The sequence below is a fragment of the Podarcis filfolensis genome (assembly GCF_964270895.1).
Source record: "Podarcis filfolensis genome assembly, chromosome: 1".
Lineage (NCBI taxonomy): Eukaryota > Metazoa > Chordata > Lepidosauria > Squamata > Lacertidae > Podarcis > Podarcis filfolensis.
The window spans coordinates 131,843,826-131,868,852 of record NC_139604.1 but is presented as its reverse complement, the minus strand read 5'-3'; the positions used below and the strand labels follow the sequence as shown (position 1 = coordinate 131,868,852).

At 46.6% G+C, this 25,027-nt stretch overlaps 1 protein-coding gene across 1 annotated transcript in view; it reads left to right on the top strand.

The window, feature by feature from the left end:
- NID2 (nidogen 2) overlaps positions 1-25,027 on the top strand; it is an 80,345-nt gene that overhangs the window by 18,321 nt on the left and 36,997 nt on the right. Inside the window, exons 4-7 of the mRNA XM_083610975.1 lie at positions 12,664-13,379; positions 19,861-20,010; positions 21,769-22,014; positions 24,241-24,441. Of these exons, the coding sequence (XP_083467101.1) occupies positions 12,664-13,379; positions 19,861-20,010; positions 21,769-22,014; positions 24,241-24,441 (1,313 nt within the window). The remainder of the gene's footprint in view (positions 1-12,663; positions 13,380-19,860; positions 20,011-21,768; positions 22,015-24,240; positions 24,442-25,027) is intronic.

Sequence of the window (25,027 nt, the reverse complement as noted above, 5' to 3'; positions counted from 1 at the left end):
TTCCTGAATAACAACAACCCATGTAGAGTTACTAAACTTCTGAATAAGAAAGTTTTAGCAGCGGAACAAGAGGAAGCTGGACTATAACCTTGAAAGAACAATGGGGGGAATTTTATAATTTGACATTTTTAAAGATTTAGGAATTAATTTTTAAAAAGTAATCCTAAAAATGGGAAATAATTCTGCAAGGAGTTGGGGGAAAAATGGGATTGATGGACTTAAGACTTCCAGGCTGGAAACATAGATTGGAGGATAAGGGAAATTAAACCGGGGAAGGGGAGGGAGAATTAGAATCCAAAGGCTTGCAACTATTTTCTGAATTGGTTTTCTTTTTTCTAATATATTTCTTATTTTTTTTATACTTTTATTCTGTGTGCTTTTACTTTAATGGGAAAAAAGGGGGACATTGTGGAAAGAAAAGGGGGCGGGCTATGGGGAGAGATCTTTTGCTTTTTTTTATCAAGGGTGTTGCATAAGGTTTGTATAAATTTAAATTTGAACAATGGGGTATATAAATTGTGCTTTAAATCAGAAACAGAACTTGTGGAAACAACAATATGAAAGGGGAATACGGTAGGGGTGGGGGAAGGGGGGAGTCCCAGAAAGTGGATGTTTGAAAATAAGGTTCTGAATGTATCTTCATAATTTCTTTTCTTCTCTTTCTGTATTTTGGAAACTTCAATAAATATTATTTAAAAAAAAAAAAAAAAAAACAAAGAGAGGCCAGCACTGTGTGGAAAACCTGTGGGAAAACATCCTTCTCGGACGGTGATGTTGTTGCAAAACTGCTGAGGTCACTCTTTTGACTGCTGGCATCCTGCCCTTGACCGGCGTGTGTTCTTGCCATGTGGTACAAACTGGGTACAAACTGTGAACGCCAATGGCGCTGTGGTCTAAACCACGGAGCCTCCTGGGCTTGCCGATTTGAAGGTCGGCGGTTCGAATCCCTGTGACGGAGTGCGCTTCCATTGCTCGGTCCCAGCTCCTGCCAACCTAGCAGTTCAAAAGCACGCCAGTGCAAGTAGATAAATAGGTACTGCTGCAGCGGGAAAGGTAAGCAGTGTTTCTGTGCGCTCTGGTTTCCATCACAATGTTGTGTTGTGCCAGAAGCGGTTTAATCCTGCTAGCCCCGGGCCCTGGAAAGCTGTCTGTGGGCAAACACCAGTTCCTTAGCCTGAAAGCGAGATGAGAAGTGCAACTCCATAGTTGCCCTTGACTGGACTTAACCATCCAGGGGTCCTTTACCTTTACCTTTTTTTTGCAAACTGTGTCTACGTTGGATGCACAATCTGGAGGATACCATGCACCTTTAAGATCAGAAAGATATAAAAGCAAGGAGGCCAGAAGGTCTCTTTGGCAATCAGCCCAGCTCTGCACCTACTTCCCCCCCATGTCTGATTGTGGACTGAAAGAGCAGTGGAGGCGGACTGGGAATATCCCATTACACCAAAGTTGCAGGTTTGATCACCATATGGAACAGCTGCATATTCCTGTACAGTGGTACCTTGGGTTACATATGCTTCAGGTTACAGACTCTGCTAACCCAGAAATAGTGCTTCAGGTTAAGAACTTTGCTTCAGGATGAGAACAGAAATCATGCAGCAGCACGGTGGCAGCGGGAGGCCCCATTAGCTAAAGTGGTGCTTCAGGTTAAGAACAGTTTCAGGTTAAGAACGGACCTCCAGAACGAATTAAATTCTTAACCCGAGGTACCACTGTACATGGATACATCTCTCTCTCCCCCCCAACTTTCTCAAATCTGAGTCCCCCAAAATAGGGGGTGTCTTATACATGGATATATTATAGATGTCTTATAGATGCATTATGGATGTATTATAGAAGTCTTATAGATGGAAAAACAAAAATTTTTTTTTCCTTCCAGTAGCCCCTTAAAGACCAACTAAGTTAGTTCTTGGTATGAGCTTTCGTGTGCATGCACACTTCTTCAGATACCTGGTGAGGTTGATGGACTTCCATTTCATGCGGCTCAATGTGGTGCCTTCCATAGTTCCAGTTACAGATAGGTAGCCGTGTTGGTCTGCCATAGTCAAAACAATAATTTTTTTTTTCTTCCAGTAGCACCTTAAAGACCAACTAAGTTAGTTCTTGGTATGAGCTTTCGTGTGCATGCACACTTCTTCAGATATCTGAAGAAGTGTGCATGCACACGAAAGCTTATAGATGGAAAAATATGGTAAGTAGAAAAAAAATGTGGCCCCCCATAACATTGACTAGAAGGGAATGTGGACCTTGGCTGAAAAAAAAAAGTTTCCCCAACCTTACAGCATTGCAGGGAGTTGCACTATTGCATGGGTAGGCAAACTAAGGCCCGAGGGGCCAGATCCAGCCCAGTTGCCTTCTGGATTCGGCCCACAGATGGTCCAGGAATCACCTCGTGGATCGACATAGATCTGATTGTTTGGGCTGCGCCAGTGTGCGCGTTCAGCAGCGCCTCCTCCCGGCTTCTCCCCGCCCTGCCTAGAGCCAAGTGGAAGGGGCTGGGCTTTGTTGGTGCAGCGTTCGCGCTCAAGCAGCCGCCATTGTTAGCAGGCTCAATTCGGGCTTTGTTGCTGCTCATCGTCCCGCCGTCCCCTCCAGCCCCCGCTGCTCGCAAGACACAGGTAAGCAGCTACTGGGGCTCGTCTGGTGTTGTGGAGAAGGGAGGGGAGAGTTGGGGGGTGGCTTACCTGAATAATCATAATCATAATCATAATCATAATCATAATCATAATCATAATCATAATCATAATCATAATCATTTATTTGTACCCCGCCCATCTGGCTGGGTCTCCCCACCCACTCTGGGCGACTTCCAACAAAGATTAAAAATACATTAAAATGTCACACATTAAAAACTTCCCCAAACAGGGCTGCCTTAAGATGCCTTCTAAATGTCAGGTAGTTGTTAACCTCTTTGACATCTGATGGGAGGGCGTTCCACAGGGCGGGCGCCACCACCGAGAAGGCCCTCTGCCTGGTTCCCTGTAGGTTTGCTTCTTGCAGGGAGGGAACCGCCAGAAGGCCCTTGGCACTGGACCTCGGTGTCCGGGCAGAACGATGGGGGTGGAGACACTCCTTCAGGTATACAGTGGTACCTCAGGTTAAGTACTTAATTTGTTCTGGAGGTCCGTTCTTAACCTGAAACTGTTCTTAACCTGAAGCACCACTTTAGCTAATGGGGTCTCCTGCTGCTGCTGTGCCACCGGAGCACGATTTCTGTTCTCATCCTGAAGCAAAGTTCTTAACCCGAGGTACTATTTCTGGATTAGCGGAGACTGTAACCTGAAGCGTATGTAACCCGAGGTACCACGTACTGGGCCAAGCCCGTTTAGGGCTTTAAAGGTCAACACCAACACTTTGAATTGTGCTCAGAAACATACTTTTATTTAAAATGCACCTCTGGGTTATTTGTGGGAATTCGTTCATTCCCCCCCCCCCAAACATAGTCCGGCCCCCCACAAGGTCTGAGGGACAGTGGACCGGACCCCTGCTGAAAAAGTTTGCCAACCCCTGCACTAGATCATTCTCGGGGTACCTTCTAATTCTACAATTCTATGATTCTGTAATGACGTATCTGCTGAAGAACCCTGACATAAGAACATAAGGACTCTGCTGGGTCAAACCAGCGGCGCTGCTAGTTCAATGCTGTATCTTCAAGGCTGTTAGTAAATTAAACAATTGACCATTTGTGGCTTTTTCTTGCCAGCTCAAATCTGCTTCCTAATCGCACAGCCGGACCTCGTAAAAAGTCTCAGGGTACGTTTCCCTTACCAAACCCCTGATCTGGACATTTGCAGCAGCGATGCTTCACAGCAGCTTCAGCTGGCATTAGGAGGAGTTTTGGGACTGGGGGGGGAGGCGGGTATTTAGAAATTTCCTTGAAACGTGACCGACCCGAGGAGCCGGGCCTGTAAAACCGCAGCTGCCGTCTCCATTTCCCACTGTTATCAAATGCCAGCTGTTCGCTGGCTTGGAGCTGGCTGACATGAGGGAAGGGGAGAGGAATGTGTGAATATCCGTGGAATCGGAGGAGCATTCAGGGGCTGTGAAGGGAGATCTTGTTTGCTTCTAGATGCTGAGGGGACCTGCAGCCTGCCAGCTATTTTTGCGGCTTGGAATCCGCCCAGCGTTTTGCACAAGAAAGTTGCGGGGAATGCGCGCAATCTCTGCCTCCCTGGCCCTCCTCTCATTCCTAGACTGGCATCTTATCTGGTCATGTTGTTGTTTAGTCATTTAGTCGTGTCCGACTCTTCTTGACCCCCTGGACCAGAGCACGCCAGGTACTCCTGTCTTCCACTGCCTCCCGCAGTTTGGTCAAGCTCATGCTGGTAGCTTCGAGAACACTGTCCCACCATCTCGTCCTCTGTCGTCCCCTTCTCCTTGTGCCCTCCATCTTTCCCAACATCAGGGTCTTTTCCAGGGAGTCTTCTCATGAGGTGGCCAAAGTATTGGAGCCTCAGATTCAGGATCTGTCCTTCCAGTGAGCACTCAGGGCTAATTTCCTTCAGAATGGAGAGGTTTGATCTTCTTGCAGTCCATGGGACTCTCAAGAGTCTCCTCCAGCACCATAATTCAAAAGCATCAATTCTTCGGCGATCAGCCTTCTTTAGGGTCCAGCTCTCACTTCCATACATCACTACTGGGAAAACTATAGCTTTTACTATACGGACCTTTGTTGGCATCTTATCCACTTGGCTGCATATTTGCCACCCACATAGGAAACCATCAGTTCTCAGTTCTCTTCCTTTCACCAGTTCTTCCTCGCCCAGGGCCTGTGCAAGATCTTCCCTGGATTCTTTCCTGATGTAGTGCTCTATCTGGGCTCCTGAAGGACCAGGTGCGCAGCCTGGGAGTCATTTTGGACTCACAGCTGTCCATGGAGACGCAGGTCAATTCTGTGTCCAGGATGGCTGTCTCCCAACTCCATCTGGTATGCAGGCTGAGACCCTATCTGCCCGCGGACTGTCTCGCCAGAGTGGTGCATGCTCTAGTTATCTCCCGCTTGGACTACTGCAATGCGCTCTATGTGGGGCTACCTTTGAAGGTGACCCAGAAACTGCAACTAATCCAGAATGCGGCAGCTAGACTGGTGACTGGGAGCGGCCGCCAAGACTGGTCCTGAAAGACCTACATTGGCTCCCAGTACATTTCCGAGCACAATTCAAAGTGTTGGTGCTGACCTTTAAAGCCCTATATGGCCTCGATCCAGTATACTTGAAGGAGCGTCTCCACCCCCATTGTTCTGCCCGGACACTGAGGTCCAGCTCCGAGAAGCCAAGTTACAGGGAACAGTTATAGAGGGCCTTCTTGGTAGAGGTGCCCGCCCTGTGGAATGCCCTCCCATCAGATGTCAAAGAAATAAACAACTAACTGACATTTAGAAGACATCTGAAGGCAGCCCTGTTTTTAATGACTGATGTTTTAATGTATTTTTAATCTTTTGTTCCCCAGGGGCTTGGGAATAAAATGATGATGATGATGATGATGATGATGATGATGATGATGATGATGATAATAATGTGGTAAAGGGACCCCTGACCATTAGATCTAGTCGTGGATGACTCTGGGGTTACGGCGCTCATCTCGCTTTACTGGCCGAGGGAGCCGGCGTACAGCTTCCGGGTCATGTGGCCAGCATGACTAAGCCGCTTCTGGCAAACCAGAGCAGCACACGGAAACGCCGTTTACCTTCCCGCCGGAGCGGTACCTATTTATCTACTTGAACTTTGATGTGCTTTCGAACTGCTAGGTTGGCAGGAGCAGGGACCGAGCAATGAGAGCTCACCCTGTTGCGGGGATTCAAACTGCAGACCTTCTTATCAGCAAGCCCTAGGCTCTGTGGTGTAACCCACAGCGCCACCCACGCCCCAATGATTATTATTATTATTATTAATAATAATAATAATAATAATAATAATTCTGATATCCAAAAGTGATATCTATCTTTCCCTGAACACCTCTGGAGCACACAGCTGCTACTCGAGAGTAGCCAATGTGGCGCCCTGCAGATGTTGCTGGAATGAGCATCGTCCATGAATACTGGCCAGGCTGCCTGAGGGTCATGGAAGCTGGGAGACCAACAACATGTTGAAACTACAACTCCCATCATCCCTGCTCATTGGCCAGGCTGGCTGGGGAGGTTGGACAGCCACCTGTCATGGATATTTTAGTTGAGATTCCTGCATTGGCAGGGGTCAGACTAGATGACCCTAGCGGTTCCCTTCCAACTCTGAAGCTTTGATTCTAGGTCTTGCTAACCAAGGTCCAACATGTACAGCATTTCAACACCGTGCATTTATTACATGACATCTTAAACAATAATAATATATGTGGTGGACCTGTAAAAGGGTAAAAGAGTATTGGGGAATAATCCATAATGAATTGAAAAAAAGGTTTAAAAGTACTTTTCAAAAAAAAAACCACACCAAACTAGAGTCCTTTTTGTTGGGGATAATTCAGATGGAAATCCCTAGGTGTCAAAAAAGGCTATTTATGTCTGCCACTATTGCGGCCCATGTTTTGGTAGCCCAAAAATGGAAAATGAGTGAAGTTTCAACCGAAGAAGAATGGCAACTTAAACTGATGGAATATGCACAGCTTGTGGACCTAACATATAGAATAGGAGAACATACTTTTAAAGAAGATTGGAAAATGTTGATTGAATATATGGGGGGGGGGGGAAACTGTGTATACTTGAAAATGTTGGCAGCATTAAGATAAATTTGACAAGTTTTGATGGATGTAATAATGGAATACTGAATGGTTTAATTTATGTAAAATATGCAGGGATTTATGATATGCAAATTGAACCATGGAAAGAGAATACAGGAAGTCACTGACATTTTAAGGTTGTTTAATGAATATTTTAAATTGTAAAATAGAAAACTTAATAAAAATTATACACACACAAAAAGAAATCTTAAATAATATATACAAGGTCCAATAATAATGACGTGTGCAACTCGATATGTCAAAGCCAAGCAGTCCAAACACTCCTGAAGTAAGTCCGTGAGAGAAGCTCTCTATGGGACTACATGTGCTGGATCAGGACCATGGCCTGTTCTCTCTCTGCGATTCCCAAAAACTGGCGTTCAGAGATATTTACTGCCTCCAGCAGCTGAACACTGCCTTGTTTATTATCGCATTTCTGTCCCGTCCTTCCTCCCGAGGGAGCCCAGGGCGGCCAACAAGAACGCAGCGAAACCATGCAATTAAAATAAAAATAAAACGAGTGAAAACATTTTAGAAGCAAGAACAATTGAGAGCATCTGAAAACAATTTAGAAGCTCACAAGGTCAAGGCTGCCAGAAACAGCATCTTTCAGCCATCAAACCCTGACCAAACAGGAATCTTTCAGAATCCCTCTTGGAAGTTAATGACAAAGGAGATAGATGCACCTGGCCAGGAAAGGGGATTCCTCAAATGGGGAGCCACCACCAAAAAGACCCTGTAAAATGATTAACCAATAGGAACCCAAGGGGAGGAGTTAGCGTTAGAGTTGTTAAGAAGTCAGTCTGGAGTTAGAGAAGAGAGAGAGAGGATAAGTCTGTGGGTTGGGCTAGTCTGATGTGAGAGAGTGAGAGAATATGTTAAGAGGAGTCAGTCAAACAGTTGATATAATCAGTCAGAAGGTATTAGGAAGGTATAGGCCGGTAAAGAAACTGAAGTTAAGAAACTGACGGGAATATTATCTGAGAAACCTTAAACTTTTTAAGGCTTATAAAACAAACTTGTTTATTTGGATCAATTTTAATAACTGTCTGGACTCAGTGTGTACCTGAGAGTAACAGGTTGGTGGCAGCGGGAAAGCAAGCACAGTGGTGGCACAGGGATCAATAGACCGTCAGATGTCCGGGGACCCTGTGTGATCGCCATAGTTTGTTGTTGTTTAGTTGTTTAGTCGTGTCCGCCTCTTCGTGACCGCATGGACCAGAGCACGCCAGGCCCTCCTGTCTTCCACTGCCTCCCGCAGTTTGGTCAAACTCATGCTGGTAGCTTCGAGAACACTGTCCCACCATCTCGTCCTCTGTTGTCCCCTTCTCCTTGTGCCCTCCATCTTTCCCAACATCAGGGTCTTTTCCAGTGAGTCTTCTCTTCTCATGAGGTGGCCAAAGTCTTGGAGCCTCAGCTTCAGGATCTGTCCTTCCAGTGAACACTCAGGGCTGATTTCCTTCAGAATGGAGAGGTTTGATCTTCTTGCAGTCCATGGGACTCTCAAGAGTCTCCTCCGGCACCATAATTCAAAAGCATCAATTCTTCGGCGATCAGCCTTCTTTATGGTCCAGCTCTCACTTCCATACATCACTACAGGGAAAACCATAGCTTTAACTAGATGGACCTTTGTGGCAAGGTGATGTCTCTACTTTTTAAGATGCTGTCTAGGTTTGTCATTGCTTTTCTCCCAAGAAGCAGGAGTCTTTTAATTTCGTGGCTGCTGTCACCATCTGCAGTGATCATGGAGCCCAAGAAAGTAAAATCTCTCACTGCCTCCATTTCTTCCCCTTCTATTTGCCAGGATGTGATGGGACAGTAATCTAGTCCAATTCCATGCAATGCAGGAATCTCAACTAGAGAATCCACAACAGATGGGCATCCTATTCCATTACTGATCCCAGAAAAGTAGGCATTGCATTCTGCCATGTGCTGTTGCTGTTTAGGAACTACATGCATATTTTTGATGCTACTTGGGGTATTGAAGGAGCAAGAGAACTTGAGCTCTGCCAAGCTGAGCTCTGAAGAGCAAATTCCCCCATGATCTGGATCTGCATTGCCTCGGTCCTTTGATCATGTGGCCAACCCAGATCCCATCGCTGCTTCCCAGCTCCTCTCCAGCAGAGCTGTTTCTGCTGTTTGCAATTAGTAACATGATCCAAGCAACCCATCCGACACGGATATCCAGACTTTGCCAGTGTGGGATGGAGCCGGACCGCATTGTTTTCTCTCGTCGGCGGGGATCACGCCAAGGCAATTACACGCGCCGAGATTCCTCGGTCCCGAGCCCCAAAGGGATTCATCAGTTGTCATAAAATCCCGCTTTCCTCCGAATCATGCTTTACTAGACCGTAAGCCCTGTGGGTAAGGCTGCCTCTCAGTTTTGCCCCTTCCCCGGCCCAAATCTTCAGGCACAGCGTAAATGTTGAACTAATGTCAAGTCAAAGTCTGTATGCTCCTGGATGGCCCGCTGTCATGGATTTTTCAGCCGAGATTCCTGCATTGATGGGGGTTTGGCTAGATGACCCCTGGGTGTCCCTTTCAACTCTACAGTTCCATGAATCTATATGAATACCAGTTTCTGAAGAGGAGCAGCAGCAGGAAAGGGCTGTTGCCTCTCAGGTCCTGCTTGCAGGCTTCCCAGGGACACCTGCTCAGCCCCAGTGGGAGCCAGGATGGTCTTGTTGCATGAATTTGCACCCTTCGTGTTGAAGATTTTATTTATTTTATTTTTATTTTATTTTAAAGGTGGTTGTCAATCAGTAGCCATTCAGCTTTCACCCTTCTTCCTCAGGGCTGGAGAAAGATCTTTAGAGGCCCTAAGTGCTGGAAAGATTTTGGTGCCTCTGTATATATATATATATATCTTATTCAAAATAATTTTTGTTGTTTAGTCGTCTTAGTCGTTTTCGACTCTCCGTGACCCCATGGACCTTAGCATGCCTTGGAAACTCAAAGCTTCTCCTTTGTTAGGTGTTTTGACATTGAATCAATTAATTGATGAAAATTACAAATTTGTGGAATATAAGACCTTGCAAGTAAAGTATGGATCAACCAGTGAAACACAATGGCAATACATCCAATTGAAACATATGTTGAAAAGGCAGTTTGGCCCTGACAATATGGCAGCATCGGAAACACCCATGCTGCTACAAGATTTAATCTCTGCAGCAAAAACAAAAAACTCTACACTTGCACTATATAAAACCCTACTCAACAGGAAGAAATATGATTTAGAATATGATAGACAAAAATGGAGTGAAGAGTTAGGGGTACAGATAACAAATGATATATGGGAGTCAAGTATAAAATCAACAGAAATAGCCTCTGTGGATCTAAGACTAAGACTTATTCAGCAGAAAATAATATTCAGAGTCCACTGGACTCCAGCAGAACTTTACCAGAAGAAAAGAACAAATGCAGACAACTGCTGGAGATGTGGAAGTAAAAATGCGAACTTAGTACATATGATGATTAACTGGCCGATGATAAGATCATTTTGGTGCAAGGTGAGGATATATATAGCAAGAGTAATAAAAAGAAATTGTTATTTAGGGGATTTGAATTTAATTATAAATTATATACCGGAAACGTGGGAGATTACAAGGGGTCAAAAAAAATAATGGATGTACCGTGCCATATTAAAAGCAAAAAAACTTGTTTTGATGAATTGGAAGAGCCGCAAAAAGATTCCATTGAGCACATGGATTGACAATATGGACAGACTAGCTACATACGAACGAATTGCATGTTGACGCAAATTAAGGCTGGATAAATATGAAGAAATCTGGAAGGAATACTTAAGCGATAAGGCGGATAGTGGTGGGAAGTGGGGGGAGGAGAGAGAGGTGGGGAAATATTGTTAAAAAGGTGTAGCTATAGGTATATCAGTACTGAAATGTGAATTGTTAAATTGTGTTATTCGTGTTGTTGTGGTTTTTGTTGTATGTGTTTTTTGTGGTTGCTGTTTGTATTGAAAAAATGATTAAATAATATTTTTTATTAAAAAAAAGCTTCTTTTTTATGTCCATGGAGTTATCTTGGAAAAATACTGAAGTGGATTGCCAGTTCCTTCCCCAGGTGGATCTCATTTAGTCTAAACTCTCGGCTATGACCTGTCCGTCTTGGGTGGCCCTGCGCAGCATAGCTCATAGCTTCTCTGAGTTATTCAAGCCACTTCACCATGTCATGGATTCGCCATGAATCCATGAAGGCGATTCAAAATATAGGTAAAGGTAAAGGAGCCCTGGGATGCGGGTAGCACTGTGGGTTAAACCACTGAGCCTAGGACTTGCCGATCGGAAGGTCGGTGGTTTGAATCCCTGCGACGGGGTGAGCTCCCGTTGCTCGGTCCCTGCTCCTGCCAACCTAGCAGTTCGAAGGCACGTCAAAGTGCAAGTAGATAAATAGGTACCACTCTGGCGGGAAGGTAAACGGTGTTTCCCTGCGCTGCTCTGGTTTGCCAGTAGCGGCTTAGTCATGATGGCCACATGACCCGGAAGCTGTATACCGGCTCCCTTGGCCAATAAAGCGAGATGAGTGCCGCAACCCCAGAGTCGGTCACGACTGGACGTAATGGTCAGGGGTCCCCTTTACCTTTAAAGGAGCCCTGGACAATTAAGTCCAGTCAAAGGCGGCGATGGGGTTGTGGCGCTCATCTCGCTTTCAGGCCAAGGGCGCTGGCATTTGTCCACAGACAGCTTTCCTTGTGATGTGGCCAGCAGGACTAAACTGCTTCTGGCGCAATGGAACACCGTGACGGAAACCAGAGCGCACGGAAACGCCGTTTACCTTCCCATCACAGTGGTACCTATTTATCTACTTGCACTGGTGTGCTTTCAAACTGCTAGGTTGGCAGGAGCAGGGCCAGAGCAGTGGGAGCTCACCCTGTCGTGGGGATTCGAACCGCCGACCTTCTGATCAGCAAGCCCAAGAGGCTCAGTGGATTAGACCACAGTGCCACCCGTGTCCCCTTTCAAAATGTACACAATAATAAACTATAATACATTTTTTATTTATCAAAATGAAGAAAAACCTGCAGTAAGATGGAAAATAATGTTTCTTTTTTGTATCCTTCCACTTTATTTGTATTTGAGATTTTTTCTCCTACTTGTTCTAATTGCAAAGTATTTGAGATGCCTGAGATGCCTGCATTGCAGGGGGTTGGGATAGAGGACCACTGAGTGGCCCCCTTTGACTCTACAATTCTTTGATTCTATGATCAGATTCTCAAAACTAATCTTATGTAACACACCTGCTTCTGTACTTCAGATAAGGCTCCCAGGCTGCCTTGCTGCATAGTTGCTCTGTGGGGATTTTATTTATTTATTTATTTATTTGCACTTAATTTATTTATTATTAATGTTGCAATACATATATGAAGTATTTACATATTGATACATATATTTGTAAATTCACATTTTCACATTTCATTATGTACCAACATTTATCCATTTCTTATTTCTTACCCTGAGTCTTCCCTCCACCCGTGTGTGACTTCCTTGTTATTATTTTGTAATTTTATTATTGAGATGGTAATTTTGTATCTTAATAATTAGACATTCAATCTTATATATTTGCTTAGCTTAACTTTGTGAAATCAGTCTATACATATCAATAAATTCTTGCTGGAGCATCTTTTGTTCATGTATTCTTCTACACATTTCCATTCCTGTTTGAGATTTTGATTAGGTTGCATTTCTAACTGTTGACGTCATTTTTGCTAATTCAATCATGTCAAAAAATTTATTTTGCCAATCTTTCAATGTCGGTACTTCTTCTGATTTCCTCTGTGGGGATTTTAAATATCCTTCGACTGAGAAAACAAACGTTCAGCTGAGCGATTTGTTGAGGTTAAAAATCCGGTAGTGGGAAATTTCTGTGGTGCCCACCCTCCGTTCTCCCTTGATGTCCTAACGGTTAATCAAGCCCTGTTCTTCCTCCTTCCTTTAGGCTGAGCAACATGGGCATCCCTGGCATCTGGGCATTTCACATTGGCAGTGCCACCCAGCTGGGCAATGTGGTCCCTGCCTCGCTCGGCGGGCTCCCCGCCGCTCCCCCGGAACTCCCCGAGACCAGCTCCACCGGCCACAATTTCCTGGAGCCAGAATACCCTGACCCCAACCTCGACTACGCGGATCCCTTCTACGACGACAGCGAAGATGACTTTGAGTACCTGCCCGTGGTGCCCACCGGGCAGCCGCTCAGACCGGAAGCGAGACCCAGCGCCGCGTCGAACACCGACCCGCAGGTCGACTACAGCGAGCCAAGGCACTCGGGTGCCAGCCTGGACTCGGAAGTGGAGCCCACCTCGCTCAACTCAGAGCCCAGCAGCCTCCCTCCGTACCCCGAACTGGATTCGGCCCTCCTATACCTGTCGGAGCAATTGACGCCACCTTCTGTAATAGAAGAAAATGCGAGGACCCCGTCCCTGCCGCCGGTGTATGAGAGCCCGATTGAGGCCGTCACGGCTGTTCTGCTGAGGCGCCGTGGAGACGGGGGCAGCCTATCCCCGCAGGAGGAAGATACGAGTGACCCTTCGGACCCGGACATCTTCCCAGACTACCCGGAGGGCGAAGTCATTCTCGAAAGCTTCCCAGACACCCCTCCTTTCAGCCACAGGAGACGGGTGGTCGGTGTGGACGAGGACCTCCCCTTCGACCCGGACGGTAAGCTCCTGAGAACATCTCCCTACGCCAGACCGCAGTCTCTGAAATGGGAGATTCTTAAGCAACAGAATTACAGTGGTACCTTGGGTTACATACGCTTCAGGTTACAGATACTTCAGGTTACAGACTCCGCTAACCCAGAAATTTAAGAACCTCAGGTTCTTCAGGTTAAGAACTTTGCTTCAGGATAAGAACAGAAATTGTGCTCTAGTGCTTCAGCTTAAGAACAGTTTCAGGTTAAGTATGGACCTCCAGAACGAATTAAGTACTTAACCTGAGGTACCACTGTAATTGCATATGCAATAAGTGGAGTTTCGTTAATAAGCCTTTGGCTGATTATTCTTCTACAGCCCTGTGTTTGCGGGAGAGGGAATTATTGCTCTGTTGGTTTTGTTTCCGCCATTTATTTCTGCTTCCGTCTTGCATTTTTTGTCGTGTGAACCACCCAGAGATCTTTTGACGAAGGGCGGAATATAAATGGGTTAAATAAATACATGAAGTCAAATAATGATGCACATGGAGTAGAGAAAACGGGCAGAGGAAAGTTTCTCTCCCTCTCTCCTAACACTAGAACTCACGGGCATCCAGGGAAGCTGAAGGCTGGGAGATTTAGGACGGGTAAAAAGGAGGACTTTCCCCAGCGGCTCATGGTGGAACTCAGTTCCCCAGGAGGCAGTTATGGCGATCAACCTAGATGGCTTTAAAAGTGGATTGGACACATTCATGGAGGAGAGGGCTATTGATGGCTACTGGCCAGAATGGCTGTGTTCTGTCTCCACAGCTGGAGGCATCAGTGCTTCTGAAATATCAGTTGCTGAAAACCGCAGAAGGGGAGGAAGGGTCTTGTGTTCGAATCCTGTTTGAGAGTTTCCCACAGACATCTGGTGTGGAGGACTCCCTGGTCCTGAATGGGGCAACTGTGCCCCTGAAGGACCAGGTGCGCAGCCTGGGAGTCATTTTGGACTCACAGTTGTCCATGGTGGCGCAGGTCAATTCTGTATCCAGGGCAGTGTCTATCAGCTCCATCTGGTATGCAGGCTGAGACCCTACCTGCCTGCGGACTGTCTGGCCAGAGTGGTGCATGCTCTAGTTATCTCCCGCTTGGACTACTGCAATGCACTCTCCGTGGGGCTACCTTTGAAGGTGACCCGGAAACTACAACTAATCCAGAATGCGGCAGCTAGACTGGTGACTGGGAGCAGCCGCCGAGAGCACATAACACCGGTCCTGAAAGATCTATATTGGCTCCCAGTACGTTTTCAAGCACAATTCAAAGTGTTGGTGCTGACCTTGAAAGCCCCAAATGGCCTCAGCCCAGTATACCTGAAGGAGCGTCTCCACCCCCATCCTTCTGCCCGGACGCTGAGGTCTAGCGCCGAGGGCCTTCTGGCGATTCCCTCTCTGCGAGAAGCCAAGTTACAGGGAACCAGGCAGAGGGCCTTCTCCCCTTCAGATGTCAAAGAGGTAAACAATACCTGACTTTTAGAAGACATCTGAAGGCAGCCCTGTTTAGGGAAGCTTTTAATGTTTAATAGGTTATTGTATTTTAATATTCCGTTGGAAGCTGCCCACAGTGGCTGGGTAAACCCAGCCAGATGGGCGGGGAATACATAATAAATTATTATTATTATTATTATTATTATCTGGTTGGCCACTTGGAGACCAGGATGCTGGACTTAGATGGGCCATCGGCCTGACCCAGCAGCCTTGTTTGATGTTCTCACGAGGCATGATCTCCTGTAGTCCTGAGACAGGGGACGAGTGTGCATTTGTGAGAGACAGCGATAGATAGAGAGGCAGAGAGAATTGCCAAATGCCGCCCTTCATGATTGTTGGGGCAGGGTGTGTATTAGAGATGGCTGTTGGCCTACCGTGACAGCTGGCCCTTCAGGGATCTCTTCCAGACCAACTTGCGGATATTTGTCTCTCAAGAGCTGCCGTGCGAAGAATTAAGAAGCCTTTAGTGGCTGCCGGGAACCCGGCGGTCACAGCCCGCCATCCGCACGAAACGGGATATCCCACAGCTGAGGGACGTCAGCTGAGGCAGCTGCGTATCTGGCCAGACCTGATGGTGCGATTGGGGTGGGACACAGAGATGTGGGGAAGAGGAAGACAGATCTGCATCAGGGACTGTGCTGGTCCCGGTGGCTAACCAAGAGGCGAGGTCCGAGTCCAGTCCGAGGTCGAGGGTGCAGTATGGAGGCTGTCCATCAAAGCTGAAGCTGGGTCCAAGGCAGGGAGTCAGGTGAGGTCAGGAACTCTGGCAGAAGAGCAGGACAGGGTGCAGGGAGGAACAGGCTACCAACAATGTTGCTCCTGCAACCTGGGACTGGGGCTGGCTGGGTTTTATCTTCCCCGAGGCACAGGACGGCCCCGGTCCTCAGGTGACTCGCCTCTCCTGGCCTGGAGGCAAGCACTCCTCCTGCGGGAACTTAGTTCCCTCCCCCTCTCTGCCCTGAGCCTCTGCAGCTCAGAAGAGGCTGGAGGGTTACTGGACCCAGAGGCAACCTCAGCTTCCTCTGACGGGGCTGAGAGTGGAGCACCTGCAGACAATGGGTCCTCCATCACCTCAGGAGCCAGAGCAGACTCAGCTGGTGCCTGCACCTGAGGATCCAGCACAGGTGAGGACCCTTCAGGCTCAAGCCCCAGCCCCGGTTCAGCTGGTTCTGGAGGCGGGGAATCCTGTGCAGGCTGGGATTCCTCAGGTTCAGCCTCCGAGTCCGAATCCCAGGCCATCACAGGGACCCTTCGCTAAATGGTCTTGGGGATGGTGGGAGCTGCAGTGCAGCAACGTCTGGGCGTTCAGAGATGCCCCTCCTCTGATCCGCAAAGGTGAGCGTGGGGAGCCAGGGGCTCGGGGGAGGTTTTTCAACCCTGGAAGCTCTGAGTTGCGTCAATGAAGTTGAATGCCAACTGAGTAGCAGAGGCTGGTGAATGAGAACCACCGCTTCTAAGATCATTAAAAAAAACAAAAAACGGACGGCATTGTCCTCAGGTGGTGGCACATAGGTGCGTGTGAAAATGGGAGCATAAGAAGCCGTCTTATCATTAGCTATAATTGTAGAACTGTCGACTTGGAAGGGACCTGAGGGTCATCTAGACCAACCCACTGCAATGCAGGAGTCTCAGCTAAAGCATCCATGACAGATGGCTGCCCAACCTCTGCTTAAAGCCCTCCAAGGAAGGAGAGTCTACCACCTTCCGAGGGAGCTCGTTCCATTGTTGAACAGCTCTTAGCATCAGAAAGTTCTTCCTAATGTTTAATGGGAATCTCCTTCTTTGTCATTTGAACCCATTGGTTCAGGTTGTACCCTTTGGAACAACAGAAAACAAGCTTGCTCCATCTTCCATGAGACAGCCCTCCAGATATTGGAAGGTGGCCATCGTATCGCTTCCCTGGTACGTCCTCCTCATTCCCAATTCCCTGCCTTCAGGGCAGGCTTACAAGGAATGGGAAACTGTACACTAGGGTTACCAGACGTCCCCATTTCCCAGGGACAGTCCCCGGATTTGCGAATAAGTCCCCGTACAAATTCCATCCCCGGAATGTCCCCGGATTTCATCTAATGTCCCCGGGAAACACAGCAGCGGCAGTGTCAGCAGCCCAGAGCAGTTGGCTCTGGCTGCCTTCAGGAGCTGTGGGCTTTTTCTTTTATTAACATTCTTATGTCACATATGTATACATTATCATATTACATTATAGGGCATATTCTAATATAATTTCCAACATGTATACAAAGTTTATATACCAAATTTATGTACCTAAAGAAAGAAAAACAAAGAAAAAACAAAGCCATTTCAAAACAATATTTTTGCCAACACTACGGACTTCCTGTCAATCTTGTTGTATATTCTTTTTTTTTTTACAAATGAATGTACTCTTATTATTGTATATTTCTTTACATTTTATCTAATACGTTCCTATATCAATATGTATTAGATAATACACCTTGTTTCTCAACTCAATTTCTCTCCAACATCAATCGAATGCTAGCATAGATAGCGAACCTTTACAATATTTTTGAACATATATCTTATATCTATCCCATTTTCCCATACATTTTTGTTTTGAATTGCCTCTCAACCCCCAAGGACTGACAAATAACCAGCTGTGGGTCTCCTAGCAAAGCTTCCTTATATTCAGTGGGGAAAAGTGCCTCAAATACAAAAATATTTGGAATTGGTTCAAGGTACCTGCTCCCACTTCTGGAGAACACAGTGGTCAGTTGGGAATGTAGCTTAATGCGGACATAGAATCGTAGAATTGTAGAATTGAGAGGAATACCAAGGGTCATCTAGTCCAACCCCCTGAAATGCAGGAATCTCAACTGAAGCATCCCTGAGAGATGGCCATCCAAACTCTGCTTAGAAACCTCCAAGGAAGGAGAGTCCACCACCTCCCAAGGGAGGCCATTCCACTGTCGAATGGCTCCTACTGTCAGAAAGTTCTTTGTCATGTTTAGTCAGAATCTCCTTTCTCGTAACTTGAAGCCATTGGTTCGGGTCCTACTCTCCAGATCAGGAGAAAACAAGCTTGTTCCATTCTTCCATGGGACAGCCCTTGAGATATTTGAAGATGGTTCTCATATCTCCTCTTCTCCAGGCTAAGCATACCTCGACTGTTCCTCATAAGGCTTGGTTTCCCGACCCTTGGTCGTCTTGGTCGCTCTCTTCACACTTCCCAGCTTAGAATAGCATTAGCTTGTTTCGCCGCTGCATCACACTATTGACTCATGTTGCAACCTGGCTGTCATTACCTGGGACCCAGGTGAATGCCATGACTTAAGACTCACTGGAGTCAACAGAGCAGGGAGACATTTCTGAGCATACATTGCTCTCGTACATTGCTTCCACAGCACTAATATTTCTGCTTTGAATCAGTTTCTACTGAACAATAGCTTACTTCTTTGGCGATCCCTTGTAGTTGAGTAAGATTGTCTTCCATAAACATGGTTTTAGCAATGAGTCCGTAAGTGACTATGGAGGCCAATTCTGGATCCACACGTCCTTCCACAGTGGAGACATTGGTTTCCGGGTGGGAGTTGATCATGGTGTGGATTTGCCAAGCGTGCCTTCCTCTTAGCACGTTTCTCCCTTGCGTCCTGAGTTCGAGTGTCTTCAAAGCCCATGACCTTTCCACTGTCGAAACTCTTTCGTTGGAACGACCTTTGGGGCCCCCTCCATCTCTGCAACTATATTATTCTGAGTTGTTTAGGACTTTGTCAATTAACACAATAAAACATTGGGCCGGGAGCAAATTGTACCCTAGTGCTGGGCTAGGTGTACCAATATTCAGCATCGTCAAATGTCCTGCGGAAGCTGGGTGAGATTCTCTCCACCCCCCATTTTTATTTATTTATTTGGTTTTTCAGATAGAAATTATACAGTCACATACCCAACATACAGCATAAAAGCAAGATTCTAAGGAATCTCTTGGACCTCCCCTTTGTGGGTTCTGTTGTTAATGATTGCCTCCTGCATCTTTTATAATAACCCAACTATATAATAATAATAATAATAATAATAATAATAATAATAATAATAATAATTTATTTGTACCCTGCCCATCTGGCTGGGCTTCCCCAGACACTCTGGGCAGCTTCCAACAAAGATCAAAAGTACATGTCACACATTAAAAACTTCTCTGAACAGGGCTGCCTTCAGATGTCTTCTAAATGTCAGGTAGTTGTTTATCTCTTTGACATCTGCTGGGAGGGCGTTCCACAGGGTGGGTGCCACCACCAAGAAGGCCCTCTGCCTGGTTCCCTGTAGCTTTGCTTCTCGCAATGAGGGAACCGCCAGAAGGCCCTTGGAGCTGGACCTCAGTGTCTGGGCAGAACAATGGGGGTGGAGACGCTTCTTCAGGTACAATGGACCGAGGCCATTTAGGGCTTTAAAGGTCAGCACCAACACTTTGAATTGTGCTCGGAAATGTACTGGAAGCCAATGTAGGTCCTTGACACCGGCTCACCCCCTGTCCCCCAAGAACAGAACTTCTGTCTTGTCAGGATTCAACCTCAATCCATAAGCCACCATCCATCCTCCAACCGCCTCCTGGCACTCACACAGGACCTTCACCGCTTTCACTGGTTCTGATTTGAAAGAGAGGTAGAGCTGGGTATCATCCGCATATTGATGGACATCCAGTCCAAACCCCCTGATGATCTCTCCCAGCGGATACTCTCCAAAATTGTATCCAAAATTCACCATTAAGCTACAAGGGATATTCCAATCCTACTCACGATTTTAACTGTTTACAATGGTCTTTAAGATAAGTTATAAATTACCCCCGTTCCTTATTAAAATGTTAGTCCTCCTGGTTTCTGATTCTCCCAGAGCCAGGTGAGATTCTGAGCCCAGAGGGGGTGGATTGCAGGACGAACTCTGAGCTCTGTGCGGGAGGGCAAGGTGACACAGCTGTGGCAGCCCGCTCCCTCTGAGATATATAGGATATAAAACAACTTGCGTTTTTTTCATTTAGGGTTCACCTACAGCACTGCCAACGTGGAGACCTGCGAGGACCACCACCGCCAATGTTCCCTGCATGCCTTCTGCACAGATTACAGCACAGGTTTCTGCTGCCACTGCCAGTCTAAGTTCTACGGGAACGGAAGACACTGCTTGCCGGAAGGTACCGTACTTTTCCGCGTATAAAATGAGTTTTTTTTAATTTAAAAATTATGTTAAAAATTGTGATGAAAATGATGTATCGGCGGTATATTTTCAGGAGCTGAATAGAGCAAAAGATTGCAAGTCATGGGGATGTGGAAAGTGTGTGTATCAACAATGCATAGTTTATTTTTGGGCTGCTATTTTGTTCATGTTAATATTGTTTTACATATTATACACACTGTGATCGATTTGTTAATATGAGTTTTGCTTTATTTGTGATGTTTAGCTTATTTTACAGCCGCTGCCTTGTTAGTAGTGTTTTCTAGATGTTTCAGTGGTGGTTTGTTAATAATTCCATATGAGTTACGTTGTGTTTGTTATGTTCTATCATGTTATGCATTGTTTGTAAGCTGCTTTGGGATTCATTTGCATGAAAAGAGGCATAGAAATATGTTCCATCGATCAAATCAAACCGTATTTCAAGCCTGAGCTGTATACAAATATATAATTCTGGGGGAAAGTGTTGAATTCTTCAGAGAATCAGCATGTGGTGTCTGTGGTTACTAGCCATAATGGTGACTTCCAGTTGCTGGAAACCACAGGAGGGAAGAGTGGATCTTGTGTTTGAATCCTGCTTGCAGGTTCCCCATTGAGGCATCTGGTTGGCCACTGTGAGCTCAGGATGCTGAAATAAATGGGCCCCTGGCCTGATTCTGCAAGCTCTTCTTGTGCTCTTGAATATCAGTTGATGGATATGTGTGCAGGTGCGCAGCCTGGGAGTCATTTTGGACTCACAGCTGTCCATGGAGGCGCAGGTCAATTCTGTGTCAAGAGCAGCTATCTACCAGCGCCATCTGGTATGCAGGATGAGACCCTCCCTGCCCACAGACTGTCTTGCCAGAGTGGTGCATGCTCTAGTTATCTCCCACTTGGACTACTGCAATGTGCTCAACGTGGGGCTACCTTTGAAGGTGACCTGGAAACTGCAATTAATCCAGAAAGCAGCAGCTAGACTGGTGACTGGGAGCGGCCGCCGAGACCATATAACACCGGTCCTGAAAGACCTACATTGGCTCTCAGTACGTTTCTGAGCACAATTCAAAGTGTTGGTGCTGACCTTGAAAGCCCTAAATGGCCTTGGCCCAGTATACCTGAAGGAGCGTCTCCACCGCCATCATTCTACCCGGACACTGAGGTCCAGCGCCGAGGGCCTTCTGGCGGTTCCCTTGCTGTGAGAAGCAAAGTTACAGGGAACCACGCAGAGGGCCTTCTTGGTGGTGGCGCCCGCTCTGTGGAACGCCCTCCCACCAGATGCCAAGGAAATAAACAACTATCTGACATTTAAAAGACATCTGAAGGCAGCCCTGTGCAGGGAAGCTTCTTAATGTGTAATATTTTGTCATGTTCTTAATATTCTGTTGGGAGCCACCCAGTGTGGCTTGGACAACCCAATCAGATGGGTATAAATGAATAAATTATTATTATTATTATTATTATTATTATTATTATTTATTATTTTATCATGTTCTTAATATTCTGTTGAGAGCCGCCCAGTGTGGCTCGGGCAACCCAGTCAGATGGGTATAAAGATATTATTATTATTATTATTATTATTATTATTATTATTATTATTATTATTATTTTATCATGTTCTTAATATTCTGTTGGGAGCTGCCTAGTGTGGCTTGGGCAACCCAGCCAGATGGGTGGGGTACAAACAATAAAATGATGATGATGGTGGTGGTGGTTGGCTAAAAGTCTCCTCTGGCTTTCTCAGGCGCTGCTCACCGTCTCAACGGCAAGGTGAGCGGAGACCTGCTGGTGGGCCGGACGCCGCTGCGCTTTGGAGAAGTGGACATGCATGCCTACATTGTTGGCAATGACGGGCGAGCCTACACGGCCATCAGCCACATCCCTCAGCCGGCCGCCAGGTCTCTGATGCCTCTGGCTCCCATCGGGGGCTTTTTCGGCTGGCTTTTTGCTCTGGAGAAACCGGGATACAAAAATGGCTTCAGGATCGCTGGTGAGTCCCCGAGGAGAACAGTCAAGGGTGAAGGCCAGGTGTGGGGGAACTTCAAGCCTGGGGGCCGCCAGACCTCTCAACCCATCCCTCAGGCTTCTCCCCAGGTCACAACCCTCACTAACCCTGCCTTGCATCTTTTTTAAAAGCATAGAACCCACGTACCCACGGGACCGCCTCTCCTGGTCTGCCCCAGGGAGGACCTTAAGGTCCAGAAATGACATTTTGGAGGTCCCAAGTCGTAAGGTGGTTAGATTGGTCTCAAGTAGGGCCAGGGCCTTTTCAGTACTGGCCCCGACTTGGTGGAATGCTTTGTCACAAGAGACTAGGGCCCTGCGGGACTTGACATCTTTCCGCAGGGCCCGCAAGACAGAGCTGTTCTGCCTGGCCTTTGGTTTGGACTCGGTCTGACCCTTATGTTTCCCTCCCCTTACGGTTTTGATTTATGGGCTACTTTTAAAATGAGAGGGACATGGGTGGCACTGTGGGTTAAACCACAGAGCCTAGGACTTGCCGATCAGAAGGTCGGCGGTTCGAATCCCCGCGATGGGGTGAGCTCCCATTGCTCAGTCCCTGCTCCTGCCAACCTAGCAGTTCGAAAGCCCGTCAAAGTGCAAGTAGATAAATAGGTACCGCTCCAGCGGGAAGGTAAACGGCGTTTCCGTGCACTGCTCTGGTTCGCCAGAAGTGGCTTAGTCATGCTGGCCACATGACCCGGAAGCTGTACGCTGGCTTCCTCGGCCAGTAAAGCGAGATGAGCCCAGAGTCGGTCACGACTGGGCCTAATGGTCGGGGTCCCTTTACCTTTACCTTTAAAATCAGGCTGCATTTTAAATTGCATTTTAACCTGTATTTTAAATTGGTCCCCCCCCATTATGTTTTTACTGTGGTTTTATTGGTGTTAGCCGCCCTGAGCCCGGCTCTGGCCGGGGAGGGCAGGGTATAAATAAATATTATTATTATTATTATTATTATTATTATTATTATTATTATTAGCAACATATGAAGCAATAAAACCCAAACTCTTTTGCAGAAAGATAATAGAATGCAATGTATCAAAGGGAAAGAAAAAGCTGTCTCTTGAGTGCCAGCAGTCCGAGCGAGCTCCTTCTCTGCAGAACTTCTCAGGGGTTAAGTTCAACAGAGGGGTGGGAAATGGTAACCTGGGATTCTGTGACAGCCCCTAAAATTGTGGGGCTCCTTCCCCACACTCTTTCACCTGGCACCTTCATTGTCTGTCTGCCTCTGTCCTGCGCAAAAGACACACCTGTTTATCCTGGCAGTTAAGGTTGCTCTGCGTTTCAATTTACCTGGACTGCATTGCTTTTGTTGAACATTCTTTTAATAATTGTATAAGCTGTTTTGACTTGCATGGTTACATTGTACTGTGGAGAGTGTATTAACTTATGGACCATGTGTGTGGTTTGGGAGCTGCACGGTCGGGGGAAAAACAATGCTGTCCAGGGTTGTAAAGACTGCGGAGAGAATAATTGGGTGCACTCTTCCCACCTTGGATCAAATCTACGCTTCCAGGTATCATAAGAAAGCTGCAGAGACAGTGCAGGATAGTGCGCACCCCGGAAATGATCTCTTCCAGCTTCTGCCTTCCGGAAGAAGGTATAGGGTTGTAAAGGCCAGGACTAGCCGCCTGAGAAACAGTTTCTATTCAAATGTGATTTTGGTTTTAAACGCAGTGTAAGGTAGTCTCTGAGGGAGTATATTGTATTTAATTACAGTGGTACCTCAGGTTAAGTACTTAATTTGTTCCGGAGGTCCGTACTTAACCTGAAACTGTACTTAACCTGAAGCACCACTTTAGCTAATGGGGCCTCCTGCTGCTGCCGCGCCACCAGAGCACGATTTCTGTTCTCATCCTGAAGCAAAGTTCTTAACCTGAAGCACTATTTCTGGGTTAGCGGAGTATGTAACCTGAAGTGCATGTAACCTGAAGCGTATGTAACCTGAGGTACCACTGTATGGGGTATCAGAGTTTTTAGGGGGTTAACCAGGCTGGGATAGCTGGGATAGCAGGCTTGTTGGTTTTTGAATGTCTGATGTAGATTTTTTCAATTTCGTTGTTCTGTATGGGACAATGGCAATAAAGATTATCGTATTGTATGTTGCTGGTTATGTTGCCCCAGGAACCTTATGGCAAAAGGTGGGTAAGAAAGATAATTTTAAAATAAATACAAATAAAATATTCCGGGTCTTTCCCTCTCCCCACAATAGGTGCTAAATTCACTCACCATTTTGAAGCCACTTTCTATCCTGGAGAGGAAAAGGTTTCGGTCAAGCAAACCGCCGACGGGCTGGATGCAGAGAATTACCTCAGCGTTCGGACTGAAATTCAAGGTCAGGTGCCCTACATCCCTGAGGATTTCACCGTCCACATTGCACCTTTCAAGGAGATCTACCACTACTCAGATTCAGGTATGGACGAGCCCGGGCTCAGTTTGTCCGTAAGAAGCTGCTTTGTGTTTTGCGCTTTGCAAAATCGTCTTTTCCCCGCGAATAGGAATATATTAGAATAGGAATCTCTGTTGAGAGCCAGTGTGGTGTAGTGGTTAAGAGCAGTGGACTCGTAATCTGGTGAACCGGGTTCGCTTCCCCGCTCCTCCACATGCAGCTGCTGGGTGACCTTGGGCCAGTCACACTTCTCTGAAGTCTCTCAGCCCCACTCACCTCACAGAGTGTTTGTTGTGGGGGAGGAAGGGGAAAAGGAGATTGTGAGCCGCTTTGAGACTCCTTAGGGTAGTGATAAAGCGGGGTATCAAATCCAAACTCTTCTTCTTCTTCTCTATCAATTTCATACACCGAGCATTCCAAAGTTCTTGGAAAAAGACATAGTTTGCACCCAAAAATGTGTTATGTGAAGAGTCTCATAACCAGCAAGATGGTCAGTCAGTAATAATAATAATAAGAATTCAAATCCGCCCTTGGCCCTGAAGCCAGTCAGCGTAGGCAGGGCTGAGTTAGATGGAGCAAGCGTGTATTGTATTTAATTATGGGGTATCAG